The 26,625-nt window shown below is 39.8% G+C and overlaps 1 protein-coding gene across 1 annotated transcript in view; it reads left to right on the plus strand.

Moving 5' to 3' along the window:
• The window catches only part of ATP8A2 (ATPase phospholipid transporting 8A2), a 240,413-nt gene that overhangs the window by 37,647 nt on the left and 176,141 nt on the right, over positions 1–26,625 (plus strand). The window contains exons 3-16 of the mRNA XM_053456407.1: positions 3,247–3,346; positions 6,517–6,615; positions 7,256–7,301; positions 8,830–8,870; positions 9,892–9,965; positions 11,813–11,882; positions 12,766–12,893; positions 13,759–13,870; positions 15,119–15,284; positions 18,526–18,653; positions 20,484–20,561; positions 21,136–21,224; positions 23,013–23,057; positions 26,453–26,525. Of these exons, the coding sequence (XP_053312382.1) occupies positions 3,247–3,346; positions 6,517–6,615; positions 7,256–7,301; positions 8,830–8,870; positions 9,892–9,965; positions 11,813–11,882; positions 12,766–12,893; positions 13,759–13,870; positions 15,119–15,284; positions 18,526–18,653; positions 20,484–20,561; positions 21,136–21,224; positions 23,013–23,057; positions 26,453–26,525 (1,249 nt within the window). The remainder of the gene's footprint in view (positions 1–3,246; positions 3,347–6,516; positions 6,616–7,255; positions 7,302–8,829; positions 8,871–9,891; positions 9,966–11,812; positions 11,883–12,765; positions 12,894–13,758; positions 13,871–15,118; positions 15,285–18,525; positions 18,654–20,483; positions 20,562–21,135; positions 21,225–23,012; positions 23,058–26,452; positions 26,526–26,625) is intronic.

Here is a 26,625-nt window from a genome sequence, read left to right on the forward strand (position 1 = left end):
GCACACCTTGGAACCCTGCTATGTGTACCCAATAAGTAGACACAACTACATTTTATGGAACAGAATATAGTTGTCCACAGAAACATCAAGACAACAGCCAGGTTTTAGCCTACAGAACAAAAGGTCTCAATCACATCATAACGTAATTAAATGACATCACACAAGATTACCAAGACTTAACTAGAACAATTTAACAACTAACTAACTGCACTAAGGTGCAGGGAAACAATGTGTCAGGAACCTGAGATATACATTACAGGGAACATGTGGAGAAAGAAATCTAGAGCTTTCAAGGGGGAAACGGGCCAGGGAATGACCCCTCGGTCTCTGGGTTGCTGGTTCTGGACACATTCATAAGAAAGTATAACTGGGTTAATGATTGATTGTAGTATTACCTTTAACGCATTTAGGACATTTAATAATTAAGTGTGAAAAACAAAAAGATCAGATGTTTTATTCAATTTTAGTGGCGCAGCAAGTAAAACACTAATATAAAACCACGTCATTAAGATTACAAACGCAATCAAGCATTCACTTTGCATACATAAATTAACTTCTCAAAGTATAAAAAAATCTATATAAATGTAAAATTATTTACTACTTTGCTGCTCAATGAGCTGAATGTAAGGGAGATCTCTCTTCTCTCCAGTATCGCAGTATTCATGGGTACAGTTTTTAATTTGATTTACACCTTATAACCAAAAGCATGTCGACACCTGACCATCACACCAACACCAAGTGTTTGGGGTCACTTAGAAATTTCCTTGTTTTTGAAAGAAAATCTAATTTTGTCCATTAAAATAACATGGATCAGAAATCCTAGCGCAGCCGTTATTAATGTCGTAGTGAATATTGTAACTGGAAACGACTGATTGTAATGGAAGATCTTTATAGGCGTACAGAGGTCATTTATCACTCCCATCACTCCTGTGTTCCAATAGTGCGTTGTGTTCGCTAATCCAAGTTTAAAAAGTTAATTGATGATTAGAGAACCCTTTTGCGATTATGTTACAGCTAGAAATGTCACTGTTTTCCATGAAAATAGCCTAGTGACCCCAAATGCGGATTTTTGAATTCATTGAGTAATAACATTACATTTATGGGATGCGCACGCTGCATCAAACCAGGTTTCTATGAATAAATTTACTTGTCTTGAGAATAATAAGGTTTCCCCAGGTAACGTATTACCCATCAGACTGTGCCCCCACCCTAGGCACCTAAAGGGTTAAAGAGCGACTCCTCGGGGAGCTTTGGGCATTCGCCGGCGCTTGGTAAGAACGATCTTTTTAATGCTGCATTTGGTTAAGAAAAATGTTACGTTTGGCAGAGAAGAGCCGCTTTAATAATGCATGCTGATTGGGGATTTTCATTGTCTGCGATAATATAATGCGGGGTGGATGAGGTTTCCACGGGTGACGAGCGCTGCTAGTTTCTAACAGTTTTTTATCTTTTATGTGGGGTTTGCTGGTCCTTATCTGCCCGTCAGCTTTCCTGCACAGCTTCTCAGTTTCCACAATGCGCGACCCAACACAATAGTGTTTTATTTGCCCGTGAAATGATCTTTTTTAGTTTTGTGGCCGCTGATTACGCTACGTCTCTGCTCGGCTACGATAACGGCAACGACGCTGGCTGTTCTCAGTTGATCTGATACAACAAATATATTTCTCCGTCAAAAGCGTTTATAGGAGAGACATCATTATAAGAAGGAGTTGACAGCTTGGATAGTTTATTGACACGTTCATAATAGAACCCATACATTCTCTTGTCCCTTGATTGTATGTATTTTTAAAGATGCAGTTCCACCTACCGTGCTCAATGATGAATGATTTGTTTATATTGACACAAAACCAGACACTGATACATTGATTTCATAGTCATAAAAAATAATTTTATGTGATTAAACCTTCAGAGGAAAGTATAAAATGACAGATCTGAGACATTAATGTATGAAATAAAATGTCTGTGCATGTTTTAATATGTTTTATGATTGATATATACCCTTTATGTACGACTATAAAATGTCTAAGCAAAGTACCATACAGTATCAGCTTGTTGCATATATATATATATATATATATATATATATATATATATATATATATATATATATATATAATGTATTGCATTTTTATGGTTTATGGTATACAAAGACATTTGGGACATCATTAATCAACAGTTTTCTATGATTTCTTTATTGTAGCATTATTTCAAGTAAAAAATGGATAAAGGTTCGGGGTTTTCAGGTTTTTACTTGCATTATTTTTGAGGACTGCACACAATCTGCTAAACCTGGTTACCTGGAGCTGTCCGTCTTCTGCTCTTTATGGCGTCAGGAGGGTTGTGTATATGTGATTAGGCAGCAGGGTTAGGTACGCATTGGGGCCGGGGCCAGGCAGCTATATTCTTTGCGAAGGACATTTAGCCAAATGCTCCATAAGCAACAATGACTTCTACAAGCCAACACTTTGCCTACCCCTCATTGTAACAGGGCTAGCTCCAGTGGGGAATAGGTGGACCCTGGGCTGGCCCTTCTGTGAGCTTATACATCACACATACTGCAGGGCAGCAGGTCAGCCACATACAAAATGTAGATCTGTCCGTTACAAAAATGACTGATACAGCAATCTTACTAACCCACCTGGAGGAATACCAGTCGTTCTCTCTAGTTTAGAAGTTTAATAGGCTTTGGATTCACATTTGCGTTGATGGTCGATTGCGAGTTGATTGTGAAAAAGTGTGGCTTTTTCTGAATGTGCTGTTATGAAGCTAAATGGCAGCATTTAACCAAGATATTTCATTTAGGACATGGGGGTGTCTCTGAAATCCATTTAGAGCATTGTGAAATCTTCATATGGGTCATTGTTCAGTCTATTGTTTTAATGTAAAACTCGTGGCTTTGCGTACAGAGAAGCTGAAAAGTTGCATTTCTGGAACTGTGTGATTTTGGAACTTGGTTATAGGAAGTGGAAGCATTTTTTTACTGCTTATTGTTTTTTTATACTCTCAACTGAGACATTGTATACTTTGATATTGATATTTATTTTATATATATATACTTAATTATTGATTAAGAACTGGGCTTTAGGAGACAGAGTTTATCTTTCAGACTATTTTAGTGTCTTAATATAAAAATAGCATTGTGTATTAGCATTTCCTTTCAACCTTTAAAAAATTGTATGTATTTATTTTTTTAAAAATCAGTTAACTAATGCTTTCTTTCTTCTTTCTTCTTTGCCTCTCCTACAGCACGGCCAAGTACAGCGTGTTAACCTTCCTACCTCGATTTCTCTATGAGCAGATCAGAAGAGCTGCCAATGCATTCTTTTTATTTATTGCCTTATTACAGGTAACATACTTTTTTATTATTTAAAAAATCTCTCTTAAGATTTTCCAAAATCCGTACTATATACGATAGACACAGATACAATGACTGCTCATAAACCAAAGCACACATAGCAGGCAATACGTGTATCACTTTAAGGGAGATTTGGGATTCCAATAAAATATAGCTTTATTGTAAAATGAAAAAAATATATGCGTAATACAATATATAATTGGAACATATTGTACCCTACCAGCTGTAAACAGGGAATTGGCATATTTTTTTTCAACATACTATCCCATAATTAAACATTTTCAATATGAAATAACAATGGAACAAAAAGAAACAAGAAAATTGATAAAAAAAAGAATATCTTTCTTCCATTCAAAATTAGGATCAGTAGGTTTGTGGAATATCCATGTGGATGTGTTATAACTCTCAGCCCAGTCTTCCAGACAAACACCCTGACTCCATGGCTATGATCGTTGCGGCACACATTAGAATGGCTCAGTCTTAATCGTTCTGCCTAATGAAAGTCTATAGAGAAAATGTCTTCACTGGCTTTGCTTTAAAGAACCAGCTCAACGTGTTGTTGTTTAAATAGTGAAAGTCACCCAGTTATCTTTACTGTATACGGCACTGTGCTTAATACTAAAAAATATCTGTCTATGGGGCATCCCCTTTAACCTGTTCAATCATTTCAAATCTGAACATCTCCACTGGCAATGGTGGGATTAGAAATGTTTACCCGCAGGCCTTCGATTATTAGCATTTCAAACAGCATTAATATGTTCCAAATATTGCTGTAAACTGGGAAATCATAGTTTTTTCTCAGTTTTTTTTTATTCTTTCTTTCTTTTTTTCTCTCTTTCTTTTCTTTTCATTCACTAGCCGGTTAACTACTTCTTTCATTTTTTTTCCTTAGCCAGTGAATTGCTTCTCCTTTCTTTTCTTCCAATGAAATATACTTAGGTGTCAGTGATAACCTTTTAGCACCATAACTACATCCAGTTATTTTTTTTAGCAAAAATGTGGAATCCTTTGACGCAGATAGGGAGCAAAGCTACAGCATAATTACTATGAAAAAAAAGTGTCACGGATGCAAAAGATAATGAGAATCAAAGCTTGGAAACATGGGTTTTTCCCTTTGTATTAATAAATGGTTAAATGAGTTATTTATATAACGTTTTAATAAAATGTACTATTTTCCAGCATGAAACACGAATTTTCTTCTTATGCGGCCTGTTTATATGGTTTGTTTGAAGCTTTCATGATGAAATTAAACTGCTTCCTAAATGTACAAAGAAACCTGCTTTTCATGACAGTTACTTTTAACTCCTCATCAATAATTGATACCAATGCTGGTAAACAAAGCCATCCTTGTGCTTTCGTGAGGACTGACCGAGTCCCCTGTTTAGGGAGGTGATCACGTAATATATCGTACATGCCCACGACTCTTTGCTTCCTGGGCTCATTCACTAAACTGTGCGGAGCATTTAAACTCTAGTATTTCACCTTATAAACTTCAAACAGTCCTGTTACTACCTGTACACTAAATAGAGCAAGACTGAAAGCTTCTCCATACCTTTTCTTTCTGTAAGTCCAAAGTGTGATGCCCTGCTTTCTTATGTCCTGTGTGGATACCAGGAGAGCAGCCATCCTAATATTTCTCAACATTACCCCTTCCCCAATTGTTAAGCCGCTGAAATGTTAAAAAATGATCCCACTGCAGCTGACCAGAGCACTCAACCTTCAGCAGATCCCCGACATTTCCCTGCGTTTGATCGCTGCGACCACCAATCACTTGCACAGATAAAAAAAAAGGTTCAAATTAAAAATAAAATTATTTCTTTTAAACCTGGGTCTTGAGACCACGGAAAACTGTTTGTTACTGTTCTCTGTCTCTTTCCTTATCACTGTGATCAGGTGAACAGTATTCCTTGGTCCTAATACCCATTTAAAAAAAAAAAGAAAAAAATATATGTTTACCTGACCCTAAGAGGTTAATTTCTTTGTGCATGTAATTTATTTTATGCATATTGGATAGTTAGTATGGTAAATATTAGTTAATGGGGAACTAGTTAAGGTCAGGTTTAGGGTTAAAAAATAGGAATAAAATAAATGAAAATTATATAGCAATATAGTGTGGTTTTCAAACCAGACCATATTAATAAATATATTGTGGTATTTTTTGTATTTATACTAGCTGTGGATAATTTATATTTCTGTGAAACTGTGAATAAATGTGTTTTACTTTTTATCCCATTTTTTTTTAAAAAAAGTCTCATAACTTACCTCGTATAAAGTAAAAAACTGGTCACGAGACACAACATTTTTGGTCACACCAAATTTATGTGGTTTAACGTTATAAGCAAAACCGGTTACATAGAATGTACTGCCCAGACCTCTGGTTGGATTTCCAGATCTGGCAAGCTATGCTTTTGGTAGCCGGTCTCGGCTATGCCGGTGATGCCGGGCGTATTGCAAACCTGCTCTGCTGTCCACTCTTTCTGTAAACTGATATTAGAAACATAACTTTCTGTTAATTCAGGTTTATAGTAGAAGACGTTTTTCAGGTGTCTGTCTAAGCAAGCATTTTTTAGAATAGTTTTTTTTAGGTTTCTGTGCCGTGGTAATTATTTCCTGATTAGATGGCTTCCATTGTCTAAAATCATTTGCATGCGGACTCTTCCAAGCTCACCGTTGGTTACATGCAAATCGTGCTTTAGAATCGCAGCGTATGTTTGCTTTGTGCAAATTTAGAGAATTTTAGAAACGGGAAGAACCGTATAGCTTCCGTTTGTAATGTTACATGGGATCGGATTGACCTTGTATATTACTGTTTCACTAGTTTGATAAATTTAACACTTGCCTAACAACTAAATGCCGCATTAGAAATGTCACCCCTAGTGCTACTAAACCTCCTAGTTCGGTGGTGTTCTATAAATAATAGGGGGTCTAGTTAGATGGGGGCTGATTTATAATATATGCCGAATTCCTCCCAATAAATTCTGTTAGTCGATAGGTTGGGCTTTCTTTCCAAGATCCCCTTTTCCTTTGTTTCTTTTTTAAAAATCAAATCTGTAAAGGCTACGTTTTATGGTTGAATATTTCCTTTTTGGTAAATTTGATGCATTTTCTGTGTACTTGTGTGCAATGTACGATTTTATGTCCATTCTGATTTTGTTTTGTAGCAAATTCCTGATGTTTCTCCGACGGGAAGATATACCACTTTGGTGCCCTTAATTTTCATTCTCACAGTGGCCGGCATTAAAGAAATCATTGAAGACTATGTAAGCGACCTCTAGGGAAATAGTAACAACCACTTTTTAACCCCTTAATGACAAAATGCATCGTTTTCAATGGGTTTAGGGACCGCCCATTGTCCTTAAGGGGTGAAGCAAGGATACATAGTTAAACTTACCTTGACACTTTGTGCATGTAGTTCTTGTTATCTGTGTAGGATAGAAGTCACCAGCCATATAAAGATGTTCATAGTTGTCATGTTTTAAATAGCTACTGTGGCAACCATCACAGAAACTTAGCTGCCTCTACTTTCTTCCTGATGCATATATGTCATGTGGGTGATTTTAAGTTTTATTTGACATTTCTGATAGATGCTAAACAAAGCCCAACAACAAAAGAGAAATGACTTACTCTAAGGCAGGCATTACCATTAAGATACCTGTAACCTGATAAACTACAACTCCCACAATCCCTTGCCTTGTCTTGTATCATGAACGTTCTAAATGCTCACCTCCAAACCTTATTTGGCCACTCATGCCATGTAGTAACTCAACTGCCAAGAAATCAATGTGACTGCCAATTCTTTACAATAAGAGGTTTTTTTAGCCTTTTCCAGATATATCCTGTTTTCTGTAAGATTTCTATAATTGTCTTATATGATGTGCAATTTGTTTTCTCTATCCACAGAAAAGACACAAGGCAGACAATACTGTTAACAAAAAGAAAACTATAGGTAAGTGGTTTCATTTATTTATTTTATACTTGTGCTTGTTTAACATGAATGGCCACATTTTTAAGTTACAAATAGAATTGAACACTCAATGCTTTTGTGGCAATCAAAAGGTTAAAGCCAAAGATGTCTACTTCCGGTTTACCTAGCTGTTACTTACTTACTGCAGTTCGTAAGTGATCAGACACATGCTCCGCAAGGCAGAGATGTTAACGTGTAAGAATGAGTGAAGCAGGAAATCTCATGATCCAAAATCTGCAGTAAAATAATTTTTTGGGGGGTTATAAGAGCCTAAAAAAGAAATCTATACATTTTCAGTGCTGCCTTTTAATATCTCTAACTCAGTAGCTAAAATAAGGACCCTTACTGAATGGTACCCTTTTAGTATCCCTACAACTGTTTCATTCACTGACAGACTTAAGCAGCCTGCTGAATTAATATGTGGGGCCCCAACCTGTAACGGATTCTGGACCCCCCATTTTATGTAAAGTATTGGTATTGCAATTTTACGTTTAACTTCTAAGGGTTAAATTGTAATGTGTTTTATGTTCACTCTCTTGTTTCCATTTCTTTGTGTATTAACAATGACTCACTGTCTAGTCTGCATTTAAGTGTTACTTACCTAATCCCTGAACCTCTGTTGTGTGTTTGCCATTGTTGGATGTGTAATGAGATTAGTCTGGTGCCGATGTTCTCTGTGTAATCCCCAGAGGAGCACATTTACTCCGAGAACCGCAACCCATCTTGTAGCCTGCTTTCATAGCAACGGCGGCCCGGGACTTCCCGCTAGTCCGCCTGGTTCCCATTACACCACCCTTCACGTTGAAATACAACTTACTGTATTTATTCAGGGTAATTCTGGGGCAAAATTCTAAAGGTTGAGCATTTAACGCGGAAACAAATGAAATGCCTTACCAGGTGGCTTCAACTGTAGAATTCTATTCCTGAATTACTCTTTGTAACTAGGGCCTACTTACTCTTTATAATTGAAGAATGATCACACAATAAAGGAGAGATGATATCGGATGGGTTACAGTAAAAGGAATGGACTTTTGTTGGACTTAAATATGATGGGGTCTAGGAAGCACCTTGTATGGAGGTCAATTTTCAGGAGTTTACTTAAAAAGTCAGCAGGTGGTTGGTTAGATCTATATTAAGATTTTTCTCCAGTGTTGCCTCAATAAGAAGGTTGACTGAGTGGACCCTAGGGATCCCGGTCCTCATCTTAGCCAAGGGAAGGAGTAACATTTTTCCCAGGGCTTGGGCACAGATCAAGGTTCAGTATCATGTTGTATCTGTGGAATATCACAAGGAAAAAGAAAACTTAAATTACAATATTGTTGGCAGGATTGATGTAGTTTAATGTTATTGTGAAAGAGAGTTTGCTCTCGATATATATTAACCCAATTGAGCTGGGTGACGCTGCTCTCCAATTAACCTTTAGTCTGTCTTGTCTCCTGCCGATGAAAGCATTGCGATTATAGAGGAACTAAATTCGGTATCTGAACTGACACGTTTTTGTTCTTGACAGTTCTAAGAGGAGGCACTTGGCAGAATGTGATTTGGAAGGAGGTAAATACACGCGTTTAATTCTAGATATGTGTAAATGCTTTAAACTAAATAAGCTGATAGGTTCAGAGTGCAAGCTGACAATAAAGACAACATTTTGAAATGTCAATAATATGTGAAGATTTTATGGGTGAATTAAACCTTTTTTTTAACCACAGATGAACAAGGAGCTGGAAACTGCAGTTCTGCTTAAATATGTTGCCTTAAATGAATTAAATAAAACAATTTAATACTTCCGAAGGAATTCTCAGACACATACTATGATCGTATGTTTATGTTGGTACTGAAATAAATGGGTGGTTGAGAATGGGAGTCACTGCTAGAAGAAAGGCGGCTTTATTATGATTAATTTATACATGCCTGTGACAGCTCAGTAATTTAGAGTAACATGTGTGGACCATGTCACCTTATATCACCCATTGTTTCAACCAAATGCCTAGATGGACTCATCAGAATCCTTTTCCCTACCCCTTCACCTCCATGCTTTGCAGGAGGCGCGTTTGGCCGATCACATCTCAGGAATGCACATACACGGATACTCACTTGATCATACCCAATTTAACTAGTACTTTAATACGCATACTATACTTGGGCACCATGATGTGATTGATGAATAAGTACATTTATATTTCATGTTATTGTATTGGGTAGTTATATGTAGTATGGCTAGTAGCATGGCATTGACTAGGACCAAGTTAGGCCTTGTGGTTTAGCTCACTGAACCAGGCATAAGCGGAGCTTGACCCAGTCAACAGTCCTTCAAACGCATGGGATGGTTGGTGGTGTCTTTAGCACCCCCTTCTTATGAGCTCCTTATGAGCTGTCCATGCCAGCTTCCTTCCTCTGTTTACATATTTTTAAGTTGTATTAATCACTTTCATGGCATTACAAATGTGTTTGTATTGTGTAATTGCTAAAACTCCCTTTTACTCCATATAAAAATGTTATTCTAATGTTATTCTGGACAATGTGTACTTTCTCTCTTTCCTCTTGTTTTGCTTCTTGGCTGCCCCTGAATTGGCAGGTGGCAGTTGGAGACATTGTGAAGGTTACCAATGGGCAGCACCTTCCAGCTGATATGATCATTTTATCATCCAGGTCAGGCGCTGTAATCGGTTGTTGGCTAAGTAGTTACATAGACTCAGGTGAACTGACTGTGATCTTCCGCCTGCGTGGCCTTTATCACTATGACATGGAGCACTGCCAACTAATGTCAGAATTACTAGCTTAATCTACAATGTGGATCTGAGCGTGATAATGGAGCATTTAAACAGACACATAATTTATGGGAAGCCCTGCTTGCTAGAGCTTACAAGGGAATTGGATTTATACACAAGTATACCTAGGAGCTCTGTGGATTTGGCCCAGAGGTTCTGGCTATCAGATATGTTGAGCAGAACCTCCCAGAGAGAGATCCATCGCCAGACGGAGAGGAGCAGTGTTTGGCTATCCCCTTCCAAGGCTATTGTCGACCAGGTTCATCCCCACACATGACCACCTTAGCCCCTACTTCCCACCTCAAATAGAAAGATGGACCTCTGGGGGACCAACGCTGGAAAGCTCCCACATATATATATACACAAGGGGTAAATGCTAAAAGAAGCAATGAGGAGCAGACATGAGCTCAGTAGACAGTAGAAGAAAACTGGACCTTGAACCAACTGACTTGAGAACCCCTGAGAAGGTGAGAAGGTGTTGAGAATTTGAGGTTGTGGCAGTGCAGGCAGGTCACATCAGTTCACCGCAGACAGTTCGCATGCTGTGATGGGATGTTGTGTATTGTATGCTTTGTATGTAGATAATGTATTGTTTCTTACTTTACTGCGTGTGCACTTAATAAACGTGATCGTGGGATCATCGTATTAATCAGTATTCTGTATCGCACGTCCTCAGGAAAGGTGACTGGGACTAACTTTATGTTAGGTCAGTGGGATGTGAATGCAATTACACCAGCAACATAATTACGGTTAAATAACCTTCCATGTAGGTGAAAATTAAGCCTTTTTATTACAAAATCTAATGGAATAATAAAACTTTCTAGAATGGCAACTAGAAAGGAGAAATCCATTTCTCACAAGAGTAGAGACCCCTGAAGATGAATTTTAATTAATACATTTTTATACATTGTACTTCCAGATGGTTGAAGATATTTTTAATATTTGCACTTTTTATCATATGGGACAGGCTAAATTATCTCCCAGCATGCACCTGGCATTCTCTTCCTAACTGACCCCTACTTATTAGACTTTTTTTCCCAATTCTAACAAGTTACAAGCAAAGGAGCGGGAAGTACATTTTCTATTTGGTTGGATGAAAAATAAGTGCATCCATAATAATGGAAATGGCATCAGAAATAAATGTATTTTTGAGCTATAAACGTAACTTAAAATATTTTTTTTAATGAATTTTCAATAAAGTTACTGGCGGGGAATGGCATGTTGATAAAATATATATTTATATTTTGATTGCCAGCTGATTGCCCCCCCCCTCTCCTCGGACATTTGCCCGTATGACCCAGTGACCTGTCTGGGCCGGATATGGAAAGAGATGTCTGATATTCCAGTGGCATGGGGGGGGGCACTAGTGGCGTTATTTACTAACGCTGTGGCAATACGTGTACCAAGAACATGATTCTGTACGGGGTATTTGTAAAGATACGTTTTAGTGCAACCCTAGCGACCGATGTGATGTTCCTCTGATTGGACAGTCCCTTTGGTTGCTATGGTAATAATGCTTCTTTTTTTAAACTTGAGTTCTACTATGGCAGTGATGGTTTGGAGCCTTTGCTTTGAATAAAAGTATTATATGTGAGCTCACAGAAGTGAAATAATGTTGTCAGAATTTTTTATATGAGGAGACTCCATGTTTTTATTGTGAAAGTAAACACAGCTCCATCCTTTAATTTTATTTTTTAATTTAAACTTTTCTACTTTTTCCCTTCCCAGTGAACCTCAGGCCATGTGTTACATTGAAACATCTAATCTTGACGGTGAAACAAATTTAAAAATACGTCAGGTAAACGACTATTATTAATTAGATGATCGTGATGGTGGATTGAGTACGTGTATTAGCATAATGGGCTATTTTATTGCAAATGGAGGCTATAGATTGGTCATGAAAGAGAACTACTCAATATCTAGTCTTCATTTATCTTATGCTTGAGAAGTGGAAACCCAGGATAGACCATTTTATGAACAGTGTGACCTCTGAGAGCTTAATGATCATTATAAAGTTTCATGAAAAAAAAAGAAAACTAATGTGTACCCAACAGGGGTGTTTCAGATGGCACGGAGAATCTACCTTTTTTAATTTCTGAATTTCATTTTATTTAAAAGAAATAGTTACAATGGGGGACACTCATACCTCTTAAGTGTCCCTATTTAGGAGGGACTGTCCCTCATTTGCATACCTGGGAACTTCTGGGCTCCAGCTACCCGGAGCCTGCCCTTGCGGGATGCAGCCAAGAGTGCCCACTGAAGTCTGGGCGGTCCCGCTGACGTTGGTAGGTGGTCCCGTAGACATCGGGGGCGGTCCTGCCGACATAACAGGAAACGCCCCAATTTAAAGGGGAAATGGGCGGGGAATGGGAAACGCTCCTGCGACGCGGAGGAGTCGAGTGTTGACCCAGAGAACCGGGGAAGCAGTGCCTAGGCGGCAAAACTGTATAACTAATCAGATGGAGAAATAGGAGGGAAGTATCAAAAGAGGCGATTTATAGATTAAAAAAATAATCCAGTGGTGTACATTCATCAGTGTTTTGAGATGAAATGTTTGATGGTAGTGATTATTTTTCTTTTCTGTGTATATATATATATATATATATATATAGTCTACATACAAGTCCTTAAGTTACAAAATCCTTCTTTTAACACGTGTTTGATTGATTGGGGATTTGCAGGGTTTACCAGCAACAGCAAATTTTCAGTCTAAAGACGACCTGGTGAAGATGAGTGGAAGAATCGAGTGCGAAGGCCCCAATCGTCATCTTTATGATTTTACTGGAAACCTGCAACTGGATAGTAACAGGTAATACTACACCCCTAAAACACACAAAAAGTACTTTCCTTACTTTGGTTATACTACAGATCTTTTTTCTTACTGATTTTCTAACAAGTCATGTGACGTCTTCTCCCTTTCTCTGAAACCTACAGCTTCATCTCTTTGTATGGCTTCTACACGTAGGTCAATGGATCTTGTCTACAGTAGTGAAGTCAAATAACGAGGGTCTTTCTCAAGCAAAAATTCTATAATAAACAATTTAATATTTTGGCATTAATGTTTATCTAAAAACTATTTTGCTGCAATATATGCTATCCCTAAAAATCGCTATAATTAGTAATACAAAATATCACAATTAGCTACATTCGGCTCGAGGAAGACAGAAAAGATTCATCTTCTGTATTAAGCTCCCTCAAACTCCTAATAGGATGTAAGAGCAGGGACCGCTTTCCTTCTGTGCCAGTATTTCTGGAGTTACTGTTAATATTGCATATTTAATTATAACGCAGTGTTATTGCTAAACTCGTACTCTCCGCTATCTCTCATATCTTGGTATACATTTTTTTCTTTCTCCACTCACATTTCTTTCTTTCGTGGAGAACTTTGTTAATTCAATAGCTTTTAAATCAATACCTGTTTATTCATTAACACATTTTAATTAAAAATTTAAAGAAAGTAATCAGCGTTAGGAAATAAATGCTTTTTAAATATCTTAGGAGACATCTGTTTAATTGTCTGCTTTGTGCCTCAGGATGCATGGTGCGTGAAATAATTAAATGAGTCCAGCAGTGAATTAGTTCTATATCCTATTTACAATGCAGTATAAACTTATTCTGAGATATTTTGTTTACATATCTGTATTTTCTGATATATTTCGGAAATTTACTTTTAGCCCTGTTGCTGTTGGACCTGACCAGATCTTACTAAGAGGTGCCCAGATAAGGAACACTCAGTGGGTAATGGGAATAGTTGTGTACACAGGACACGACACCAAACTTATGCAGGTAACACAATCTCTCATAGCGAAAATATATATAAGAATATGTTTATAAAATAATAACTGTGATTGTATTTAAAATTATAACATAATAACAGTATAATATAATATGATGTTTATATCTATTTTAAATCTATAGTCCCACTGCACAGTTTTTGTGACATTTGACAAACATATTATATGGTACCATTTTTTTGGAACACTATATGACCATAAGTATGTGGACACCTGCCCATCACATTTATATGAGCTTGTTGGGCAACCCATTCCAAATCCATGGGCATTAATATAGAGTTGTAGCCATAACAGCCTCCACTCTTCGTGGAAGGCTTTCCTCAAGATGTTGGAGTGTTTCTGTGGGAATTTGTGCCCATTTACCCAAAAGAGTATTTGTGAGGTCAGGCACTGATGTTGGATGAGAAGGTCTGGCTCACAGTCTGTGTTCCAGTTCATCCCAAAGGTGTTCAACGACCACTCAAGTTTCTCTGCTCCAAAGTCATCCAACCATGTCTTTATGGACCTTGCTGTGTGCGCAGTCATGATGAAATGTAAAAGGGTCTTCCTCAAACTGTTCCCACAACGTTGGAAGAATATAAGTGTCTAAAACGTCTTTGTATGCTATAGCATTAACCTTACCCTTCACTGGAACTCAGGAGACCAACCCCTGAAAACAGCCCCAGACCATTATCCCTCCTCCACTAAATATTACAGTAGGCACTATGCATTCCGCTAGGTAGCTTTCTCCCGGCATCCACCAAACCTAGATCTGTCTGTCAGACTTCCAGATTACAAAGGGCAGTTCATCACTTCATGTAACTCTGTAGTGAGAGATGCTACACAGGACAGGAGATTGTTATGCTCTGCGTGGTTCCAATTCACAATAATATCACTTACAGGGAACCAAGACAGAGCCAGCAGGGTATTTCACAAACTGACTTGTGGTAAAAGGTGGCATCCTATGGCAGCCCCATGTTTAAAGTCACTGAGCTCTTCAGTACGACCCGTTCCACTGCCAATGTTTGTCTATGGGGATGGCTGCCTATGTGCTTCATATTATACACCTGTTAGCAATGAGCCGAATTAACTTCCAGAAGTTCTTTGTGTGTGATCAATAATGCCCATTTTATCCTTGTGCCATAAATGTTAAGCCTTAAATGATTGTGAATGCAATGAGTGCATTCTTATTTTCCATAAAGCAATCCACATTTTACAAACAATATTATAAGAATATTTTTATGTTTGTCTTGTTATCCAGAACTCGACGAAAGCACCCCTGAAAAGGTCAAACGTGGAAAAAGTGACAAATGTCCAAATCCTGGTCCTATTCTGCATCCTTCTGGTGATGGCTCTGGTGAGCTCAGTCGGAGCTTTGTTATGGAACAGAAAATACGATGAAACCAACTGGTATCTGGGCAGTAATGGTAATCCATCATTTGTTATCGTGATCTGGCATTGAAAGCATAATTTGATAAGTATAGAAATCTTATTTGTCAGCCATCCGTTAGTTAATGTTTGTGGCTCATACTGAGTTGTTACATTTGGTATTTATGTTTATTACCGTATTTGCTCGATTATAAGACGACCCTGATTATAAGACGACCCCCCAAAATCTGAATATTAACTTAGGAAAAAAAGAAAAAGCCTGAATATAAGACGACCCTAAAGGAAAAAAGTTTTACCAGTAAATGTTAATTCATGTAAACTATTTTTTTTAATAAAAGCTATGATTGAGAAAAATATTTTTTTTTTGTTTTTATTTCTTGTATTTTCCAACCTGTCCCCCAGTTACGCACATCTGCCCCCAGGCTTGCCACACCAATATGGCACTGTGGCCCATGATATGCCTTTTAACCCTCTATATGCCACTGTGCCCCATGGTATGCCATTTGACCCCCTATGTGCCACTCTGCCTCCAGAAATGCCTTATACCCCTATATCCCATTCTGGCATTTAGGGGGTTAAAATGCATATTATGGGGCAGAGTGGCATATAAGGAGGTATAAGGCATTCGAGGAGGCAGAGTGGCATTAAGGGAGTTAAAAGGCATTATATAGAGCACTCTGCCTCCAGAAATGCCTTATACCCCTATATGCCACTCTGGCATTTAGGGGGTTAAAAGGCATATTATGGGGCAGAGTGGCATATAGGGAGGTATAAGGCATTTCAGGAGGCAGAGTGCACTATTAAATGCCCCCTTAACGCCACTCTGCCTCCTGAAATGCCTTATACCTCCCTATATGCCACTCTGCCCCATAATATGCCTTTTAACCCCCTAAGTGCCAGAGTGGCATATAGGGGTGTAAGGCATTCCAGAAATGCCCTACACACACACACACACACACACTTACTTACTTACTTACCGGTGCTTCCAATTTCCTGCTGTATTGCCGGGGCAGCGGGTTGACGTCTCATTCCGCGGCAGCCGGAAGGAGGTGGAGTTGGCAGCGGGGGTTTGTATGCGTCCGTCGCAAATACCTTCCCCGGCTGTCAGAGATCAGGAACTCTGGAACTCTGATCTCTGACAGTCGGGGAAGGTATTTGCGACGGACGCATACAAACCCCCGCTGCCAACTTCACCTCCGGAAGCACCGGTAAGGGGGGGGGGGGCGACGACAGGAGGATCCAGGTCCCCTGCAGCGGTGCGGGGGATCTGGATCTTAGTCTCCTAATCAGACCTCTATTTGAGGTCTGATTAGAAGACGACCCCGATTATAAGACGAGGGGTATTTTTCAGAGCATTTGCTCTGAAAAAAACCTCATCTTATAATCGAGCAAATACGGTATTTAGACTTTACGAAATGTATAAAGCTCTTACAGGCCTTGTGTAAGTCGTACCTGTCTTATTTCTTACTTTTCCTAATTCTGTTCTCCTCCACCCTCACTGCCTAAACACTGGATGCCACTTTTCCTACGTTTCTGCCGTTACCTTGGAATTTGGCTGCTGTTCTCTATTTGAACATATAACGTGGATCCAGGATCACTGCTTTAGGTTTCTCTGGTTGCTCTCTGGGGTTGTTAAGCCACTAGCACAGTATGTATGTTAGCCTTACATGAAGCTGACTGTAGTATTCTACATGGGCATTTTACACCACGTTTGGGCTAAATATAGATAACAGAGCAGTGTGCTATGGAAATTGTGAAACCTTACAAATCTATTTAGAAATTTGTTGACTTTGGAAATGTATTTTATCCCACAGTAGATTTATTCACTTGTCAGATGAGAAAATAACTATGCTACCGCTGTGCTAATCAACCCGATTGTTCTTTTACCTACTATTTGCATATCTGTTACTGATGATACTGCAATGGCATTCACTATGAGACATATTCTCTCTGTCTGTAGTACAATCTAGGTAATTAACACGGCGTATACTATAGCCACTAAATTCAGCTGGCCTGGGATCGGCTGAAATCACTGAACACACAGTTTATTATTGAATTAAATGGGCAGCCAAACCCAACAGAATCATTGAATGTATGGGCAAATAATGTGCTTGTGGAACCCATCAGGTGCTGCACATGAACTAACTTATGTATGTCAGGTGTGGTTGAATACAGTAAGAATACTTTGACTAGGGAGGGGTTGGGTGTCTTTCTTTTTTGGTTTAAAGCCGTATGTTTGTCTGTGGGTGCTCCTCTTCAATGCAGGCTTCCTAGGATTTCCTACCAGTAAACCTTATTATATTACATTATTTATATAGCGCCAGCAGATTTCATAGCGCTGTTAGAGTCAGTAAAATAGTTTAAAATCACCCACGATAACAAACCCACGATACAAAAAGAGAAGAGGGCCCTGCTCTTCTGAGTTACAATCCAGTCAGTGGTTGAGGGAGAAGTGAAACAGTAGGAGAGGGCGGCTAGGATGGGGATGAGTTGGTTGAGTCAGGATTATCTGTAAGTGCAGCTAGAACAGTATATTTTCACGTGGATTGTGTACAGAAGACCATGCATTTTCTAATAAAAATATATAACATGAGCAGTGATAAGCGTTTACGCAACAAGGGGAACTCCAGGCCACCAGGAGTGTACCCAGTGTAAATGCATTGTTTCATTTTCTGAGTTCCAGATGGAATGGTTCTAGATAGAATGTCAGGAAAGTCCCTGAACCTCATTAGGTTTAAGTCCCATTAACTATATGAGCCTTGGAGTGATGTAGGTGGTATTGCAAACTGTAAGGAACATTTATATATATATATAGCCCAATAGAAAATGTAATATTCAGTCAAAGATAATAGTTTATATTGGGTCTATGTTGAAAGGAAATGTTGAAAGAAATGTTAGGAGTCCATTTTTCATTGTAATTGGCGCATGCGTTCACATTGTTCAACCAGCATAAATGTTATTTGGTGTCACTACTCTTGGGTTCAATGGAAGTGCTACAATATTTGTAAGTGTCCTTCCTGCTTTTAATAAAGAGGACTCCAGGGGAGGCTGAGAATGTGGCAGAGCCTCATCTCCGTAAGTAAAGATTGCGTGCACCAATTTGCATGCAGTAAAATGCTTTGGTGTTCATGAAATATGGAACTAGTGCGGGAATGTTCCCTTATCCCCAGAAAAGGAATGGTTTTCATATGGGTAGTTGCAAATTGATATTTGAACCATCATTTAAGCAGAAATTGAGTCAGAAGAAGTCTAACATATTCTTTATATTTCTTTCAACAGAAGCAATATCGAGCAATTTTGGATACAACCTGCTGACTTTCATTATTTTGTATAACAACCTGATTCCTATTAGTCTTCTGGTGACCCTGGAAGTTGTGAAGTTTACTCAGGCTCTCTTTATCAACTGGGTGAGTAGAAGATGTGCATGTATGAGCAAGAAGTAACATTTAGTCATTTACAATACAAGGGATTACTGCTGCCTGGCTTGGCTCAAACTCTGTGGAGTTCTGTAATCAATGGATGATTAATTATTATTAAAAAACAAAACAAAGCTACACATGTATCCATAGCTACATTTTATGTAGAGGCTACTTTTTTGATAAGAGGCTACCTGCCTCTATAGCTGTTGTGTACAGCTCCAAGATGGCTTGGAGAGACAGAAGTCATATTAAAGGACATCATGGAAATAATCAAAACATGTGATGCCTGATTAAGTTATTGCTCCTATATTATGTGGCAGGCCGCTGAGCCACGTAAAACCGTCCTTCTTCTTAGAAGTTTAGTCCTGTCATCATTTTTCCTTCCCTTCTTGAGGATCAGATGCATCATACAGGGTACCTGAGAGATATGGGCATCTCGCTCGAGAAATCATCTCCCCTTGCCCCGATCAAGGACACATTCATAATGGACCAGCACTCACACTCGGCTGCTTTGCATGTAGCAGTATTAAACAGTCCTTAAAGAGAGTGATGTATTTATGCAGCACCCCCAGCCAGCCCTGATTCTATGATGTTGGGGTGCTCCTCTTCCAGTCGTTGGAGGTGTCGTCCTGAAAGCCATGACATAACGTTACATCCTCCACCTCACAAGGCCGTGCAGGGAAAGATACTTTAAAGGTCTGTGCCAGCTAAGCACAGGCCTTTGTAGTTTAAATGAGCCAGTGATAAGAGAGATCTCTGGCTGTGGCTCACAGGAGAGCCCATTAGGCCGGTACGGTGGTCTACCCCTGGAAAAGCATCCCCACTGACAGTATTTAATACCGTATTGGCTCGGATATAGGCCGCCCCCATATATAGGCCGCATCCTAAAAGTTTGGTGCTTTTTTAAAGAAAAAGTTTTTTTCTTTAAAAAAGCACCAAATAAACATGCTGCCACTCTGCCCCCCCCCGAGATATGCTGCCACTGTCCTCCCTCCCCGAGATATGCTACCACTGTCCTCCCTCCCCGAGATACGCTACCACTGCCCTCCCCGAGATACGCTACCACTGCCCTCCCTCCCCGAGATACGCTACCACTGCCCTCCCTCCCCGAGATACGCTACCACTGCCCTCCCTCCCCGAGATACGCTACCACTGTCCTCCCTCCCCAAGATACGCTACCACTGCCCTCCCTCCCCGAGATATGCTACCACTGTCCTCCTCTGCCCCCCCCTGACTTACCGGAGCAGGGGTCTTGCGGGGGACATCTACGCAATACAACTTCCGGTGCCGGCACTGGATGTGCCGGCACCGGAAGTTGTATACGCGTATTGGCGGCCCCGCAAGACACCCGGGAGTCTGCTCCGGTAATTCCGGGGGGGGCAGAGGTAAAACGCATCGTGCGGAGGTTCGCACGATGCGCTTAGACAACCTCCCGTGCCGGCACCCCCCCCCCCCCGTGGGAAGTGCTGGCAGGGGAGGCTGTCTGAGCGTATCAGGCAGTAGGATGCAGGTCCCCTGCACCGCTGCGGGGGATCTGTATCCTTACTCCGCTGCCTGCCCGGCGCCCGGGACTGCATGTCCCGGGCGTCGGGCGCTAGACCCCGAATATAGGCCGCACCCCCACTTTAAAGACTTAAAGTGGGGGAAAAAGTGCGGCCTATATTCGAGCCAATACGGTATGTTGACTTAAAATATAGACTTATCATGTTATTAAAAAAATGATTGTTTCTGACAAACTGAACTATAATCTTAACATTGTATCATTACAGCATATTACATGTTTTTGAATGTTATACTGATATGTAAATTGTTTTGCAGGACAGAGACATGTATTATGCAGAAACAGATACACCTGCAATGGCAAGAACGTCAAACCTGAATGAAGAGCTTGGCCAGGTTGGCACACAAAGCTTCTTATTTTAATGTATAAAGCCGTTCCGCGTCTTCCGTGTCTGTCCTGTATGTTGCATTCTGTCTGGTGCAGCATTCTGAACTGAGTGGACAGGGAACTGCACAGGGGAGTTCGCACTCTCGAATCAGTCTGCGTATCCCCAAAGTCTACTTCCACTAAATATCATAAGGATGTGAAATCATACTCTAATACCAGTCGCACTGACTTATACAACAAAATGTTTTGGGTTTTCCATTAAAAAAATGATTATTATTTTATAAAAAATTAGGCTGAAACATGTTCCCTCGTTATATATACTCTGCTACAGCTTATTTGTATTGATAGAAGTAATAATAGTTTTCTCTGTGTTTATTGATCCGTATCCTTAAACTTTGGTTGATAGATAGATCTACTTGTTGATCATTGACTTGCCCTTAATCAGCCCTTGTAGTCTTTGCAGCCATTCGGTTTATAATGAATGGGAAACACTGCCCTCGTATGGTGAATAGGCATCATTACTCTGTTGCTTTGGTCCTCCTCACTGTAAACTGTTCACTGATTCTATAATCCATGTTTTAGGTGAAATACTTATTTTCTGACAAAACTGGAACATTAACTTGCAACATTATGAACTTCAAGAAATGCAGTATCGGAGGAATCACTTATGGGTATGTAGAGTTTTTTACATGCTGTAGGGATTATGTACAATATATTGTTTTCTTTGCATGACCCCTTCTTGGATTAATAGCTGCCAAATTCACCATGCCTCTAAGCACTTTGTCCATTGGAAATCTTGGGAAGTATGCTACTTAAAGACAATAAATATCATGTGACGGGACTTTGGTGATTACATTAGTGATGTTTTCCAGGACACATATTATTTTCAAATGGGTAAATCAAAGTAAATATAATCAAAGTCAATATGATTTAACTCGCTACAATATGTCCAAAATAACCCTAACTTTTAATTGATTACAAACTAACCAGGCTAATATGCCACTAAAATTACTACACAAATTTATCAATACGTATTCTACAAATTTGTAATGGTCTGTATGATAAGTTGATGCTGAAGAAACATTAATAGCTGTAAAACCTCACGGGTACTAAACCAATAAATTACTATAAGGTCACTATCTTCACATTTAATGAAATGTAGGAAATGCATGCTTGCCTCCCCTACAAGAGGTAGAAGCTGTCTAGCATGGCTTCAGTGAACGTAATGCTCGATATAAAGGTCAGCCTCGAGCCGACCAGAAATCAGAAAGAGGTTAAATAGTTAGAAAATAAACAGGCCTGGTGCGGGTTTTGCCGAGCCAAACATCAGCTTTGTCAGGGGCAAAAAGTCTGAATGAGCTGAAAGCGGGGATTATATATACCCGATGCTCCTCCTACCTGTGATGTTGCGCACATTCATTGGTCACACCCCTCCACACCTCTCAATACCAGCTCAGTGCCCAAAGCCCTCACCTAGCTTTCCCGTATGGTAGGGCGAGACCAGGCCGCCCGAAATCTAATCTAAACGGCCGCTGGGTGCTGATGCCGCCGGCGCTACTTTCAAGTGAAGTGGCTCCGCCCCCTTGCACTCACCTTTCACCCCTCACGCTGCTCCCATCACTATGCGGCCATCAGATTGTTGGAAATCGAATCTAAACGGCCGCTGGGTGCTGATGCTGCCGGCCGGCGCTACTTTAATACTTTATTTATTTATTTTTAATATGGCAAGCCGATCCGGCATATTAAATAAATAAAAAAAGGATTAAAGTAGCTCCGGCCGGTGGCATCAGCACGCAGCGGCCGTTTAGATACGTTTTCCAGCCGTCTGATGGCCGCATAGTGATGGGAGCAGCGTGAGGGGTGAAAGGTGAGTGCGAGGGGGCGGAGCCACTTCACTTGACTTGCCCCCCAGGCCTCAGGCTGCCAGCCCTCCCCTGGGCGAGACCTTACTATTTGGGAATTTTACAAAAATGTTATCATATAGCAGATTTTGTAGCAGCTTTTTTTTAGCTACACTTGTTTACTTTTTTAAGACGTTAGACATGCTTCGCTTATCACAGGTACAAAGTAACTCATAAGCGGGGTCGGACCCGACATAATGCAGATAAGGAAACAATACAAGTGGCGGAGCCACTTCACTTGACTTGCCCCCCAGGCCTCAGGCTGCCAGCCCTCCCCTGGGCGAGACCTTACTATTTGGGAATTTTACAAAAATGTTATCATATAGCAGATTTTGTAGCAGCTTTTTTTTAGCTACACTTGTTTACTTTTTTAAGACGTTAGACATGCTTCGCTTATCACAGGTACAAAGTAACTCATAAGCGGGGTCGGACCCGACATAATGCAGATAAGGAAACAATACAACTATATTGGTTTTTAAAATGTTCATTTTTTCCCCCAAAAATCTTCCGCATCGTTTGACATTGTTTTCTGTTGTTCTTTCTTCTTATGTCTTGAAGGCACTTTCCAGAATTTGAAAGAGAACGTTCCTCTCAAGATTTCAGGTAAATACATTTCACAATGTCTCCTGTGTGTCTGAGCATAGTGACAATTCTGTACTGATGTTGGCAGCTGTGAGGAGGTAATGAAGGTGATGCTAGATGTGACTCCACAGCCCTTCACAATCACTCTTCCCATTCTCATTGCTGAATTGTATTGTCCTGTAAACATGGACTCTTTGCTGTATATATATATATATATATATATATATATATATATATAGAGAGAGAGAGAGAGAGAGAGAGATCTGCTGGTGAGAGGGTCTACAGAGGTGCTACGACACAGGAGAAAGGTGCTCTGTGAAGATGGGCACAGTATGGACTTCATGCCCAATTTGATCATTTTCAAGCCAATGAATTATCCCCTTTGGCTTTCTTTTGAACGCATAACATGGTAACTAATCATGGTGGGGCCCCAGCACCAGGAACCCGGCAGGTACTCCAGGCAGGAGGACTCTTGGAGCTCACGTGAAGAGCTCTGCCATAGTGCATACATGTCTCATGTCTCATGTGTCATCCAACACGCAGGGAACACGCAAGACAAAAATAACATTCTGCATTCAGCTGTGCCAGATTGCTTAACCCCTTACTGGCAGGACACATGTAACTGACAATGCGTTAATTCACGTGAGGATGACTTATTTCTAATCTCTGCATTATAGTTATCATTAATTGTATATGGCTATAATAACTGAACAATGTCAGTTATAACAATGAACAGAATCCAGAACTGAAATGCTCCCCCCCCCATAAGATTTGTGGAATAAAACATCTATTCCTTCCTTTTGTTATAAAGTCTTTCTTGGCCTATTTATATGACTTTCTATAGTAAGTGTTAGACATTTCTGTTTCTTCCATTTCCAATGAGCTGCTTTAAGAAATACATAAGTCCTGGCAAATTCATATATTTGTATAATAAAATGACTTTAATCTTCTTGTTTATTCTTTACACATAATTACTTTTTTGCTTAATCTAGTGCCAGGGAACCCTGCAAAGTAGTCTTATAGAGCTTATAGAGCTCCTGGCAGCCTACAGATAGAATCCACTTTCACATTTCAGACTAGCGTGTTTATTTTATATCCAAGCGCCTGCATCGATAAAAAGGACCATCGCAATGCAAATAAACCTTAACGCGGGATGCTATCCTTCCTAAGAGGTTTAATGACTTTTTACCTTTATATATGAGGAAGGGTTGGCAGCGCACGGCTATTTCATCATTGATAAAACATTTTTTTTAAAAAGATTTTTACTTATTCACAGATGCTGCCATAGATCACTTATTCACCATGGTTAGAATTAGAAGTCAGTAGGATGTGTGAGTCCCGGTACGAGGCGTAGGTCCTTTCTTGGCACGTGTGTTAGCTGAACATTGGACACACTGTTGTCAGTGGTCAGAGACTCCATACTTTCTGAAATGTTGGATCTAACTTCTCCATTTACCTTCGTCCGAAATGTCTCCTTTGGGATCTGAAAAGTTTACGTAGACATGAGCAGCTGCCTGATCCACGTGAAGCTTTTTAGAGCCCTATAAACAGATGTCAGTGTTGGTTTCCAGTGCTTATTGGAATATTTATAATCAGAGGCTTCACTGGACGTTTAGGGGGGTAACTCCATTACATAGCAAGCTGATGGTGGCCCAGGAACAGCTGCTTTGGGCCCCTATGGTAACCCTAGCCATGGAACAACTACCCCTTTTACCCTTGATCATTGCCCTTGATTCAAGCATTTCTTTGAACGGAGGGATCGCTGTGGGTCACGGCGCCACGGCTGCCGGCAGCAGGTACATATGTTGCATATTAACAGAGTTTGACATGCGAGCCACGCAGCCCATCTAGTCTGCCCATTTTTCCTGAATCAGTCCTTGGTCTTGTCTTTGATTCAGGATAGCTTTATGGCTATCCCATGCATGTTAAAATCCCCTCGCTGTATTAGCCTCTACCATTTCTGCTGCAAGGCTATTCCACATATCTACAACCCTCCCAGTAAAGTAATACTTATTTACTTCTAAGCCTCTGATCCTCTAGTTTTGGATTATGACCTAACAAGATCTGTATGATGTCTGTTTTGCACTAGGGAAGGGTTTGCACAGGACCCCGTTATCATAAAATACAGCCCTGTAATCTGTTTATACAGTTGTGCTTCCCCATCTATAATTTGTATGTATCTATGAGCTACAAACCTGGTAAATCATGTTTTGTGACACCAGAACCGTATGCAGAATTTATAACATTTGTATTTGTACTTTAAAAAAAAAAAAGCTTTTGCATAGTAAAAAATGGGAAATTGGCAGAACCTGGGTGGGAAGTGGGCAGAACCTGGGTGGGAAATGGGCAGAACCTGGGTGGGAAGTGGGCAGAACCTGGGTGGGAAATGGGCGTGGCCAAATGCAGAAGATTGGAAACATTGACCCACAGTGCTGGGGAAGCAACGCAGCACACTAATGTGTTCGCATGATGAGCAGCAGATGCGAGTGTCTGATCGGGTTGTCCTCCAGTGGCCTTCCCAGGTTATCAGCCTGCTGTGTCCTTGTCGCCCTTGGACCTCTGCAATCGCACATTGTGATTGAGACATACCAAATGTTATGGGGGTTCTAGTCTGCACTTCGCCACCTCTGATATAAGTTGAGAGTGTGTAGAAATGGTTAAAATTCACAACGTTAAAGAAACATAATTATTTAATGGAACAGGATGCAATTGATAGAAACGGATTGTTTATTAGCGCTAATTACATGACTCAATGGAGGTAGACCACATTTTCCTTTTGGGACAAATAACTTCAAATTTTACTTGGCTCTGTCCACGAAGGTTTAATTAATTAGTGGATGCATATTGTAACCATCACATTGGATGTCCAATGAGATCCTTAACGCCAAAGTAATTCTCATGCCCTAAAAACTATTACAAAAAAACTAAAAACTGACATTTTTATACTTAATAAACCCATGTTACTGTGATTACAGATTAAACTATATATATATATATATATAATATGAAAAGCCACTGTATGTGTATACCACAGGAAAAGGCATCTTAACTTCCTGTTCTCAGGCTCTGAATGATTATTCCTCCCCATATTGTTGTTTCCCCCTTGTTAAGTCCCTGATCATTCCTGATTAAAAATGACATTGATGGAAAAACAAAAGCCCGATTCTGTAGGAAATGTAATTCATGAATATAGTCATGATGGTAATTTCCCTTCTAAAGCCTTTGTCTGGGACGACAACAGTTGTTTGGATGTGGACATAACTCGAGTAGCCCTAAAATTAAGCCTCCGATGTCTGTTTTTAATCAGGGATGATGGGATTGATAGTCCATTAACAAAGTGTTTGAACATCTAATGCTGTTATGTTGGAAATTGAAATAACTTTTTGTTGATATGATATTTTGTTTTTATTCCGTAGCCAGTTGCCGACTACCAGCGAGTCATGTGACTTTGACGATCCCAAACTATTTCAGAACATTGAAAGTGACAGTGTAAGTATTTTAATGTTTCAGACAATATTCTCTATGGTTTCCTGGTGGAGGGGGAGATGTTATAGGATGGCAGAAGAATTTATTTACAGAGTAAGGTTCT

The sequence above is a fragment of the Spea bombifrons genome, chromosome 2 (genome assembly GCF_027358695.1).
Source record: "Spea bombifrons isolate aSpeBom1 chromosome 2, aSpeBom1.2.pri, whole genome shotgun sequence".
NCBI classification, from domain to species: Eukaryota; Metazoa; Chordata; class Amphibia; order Anura; family Pelobatidae; genus Spea; species Spea bombifrons.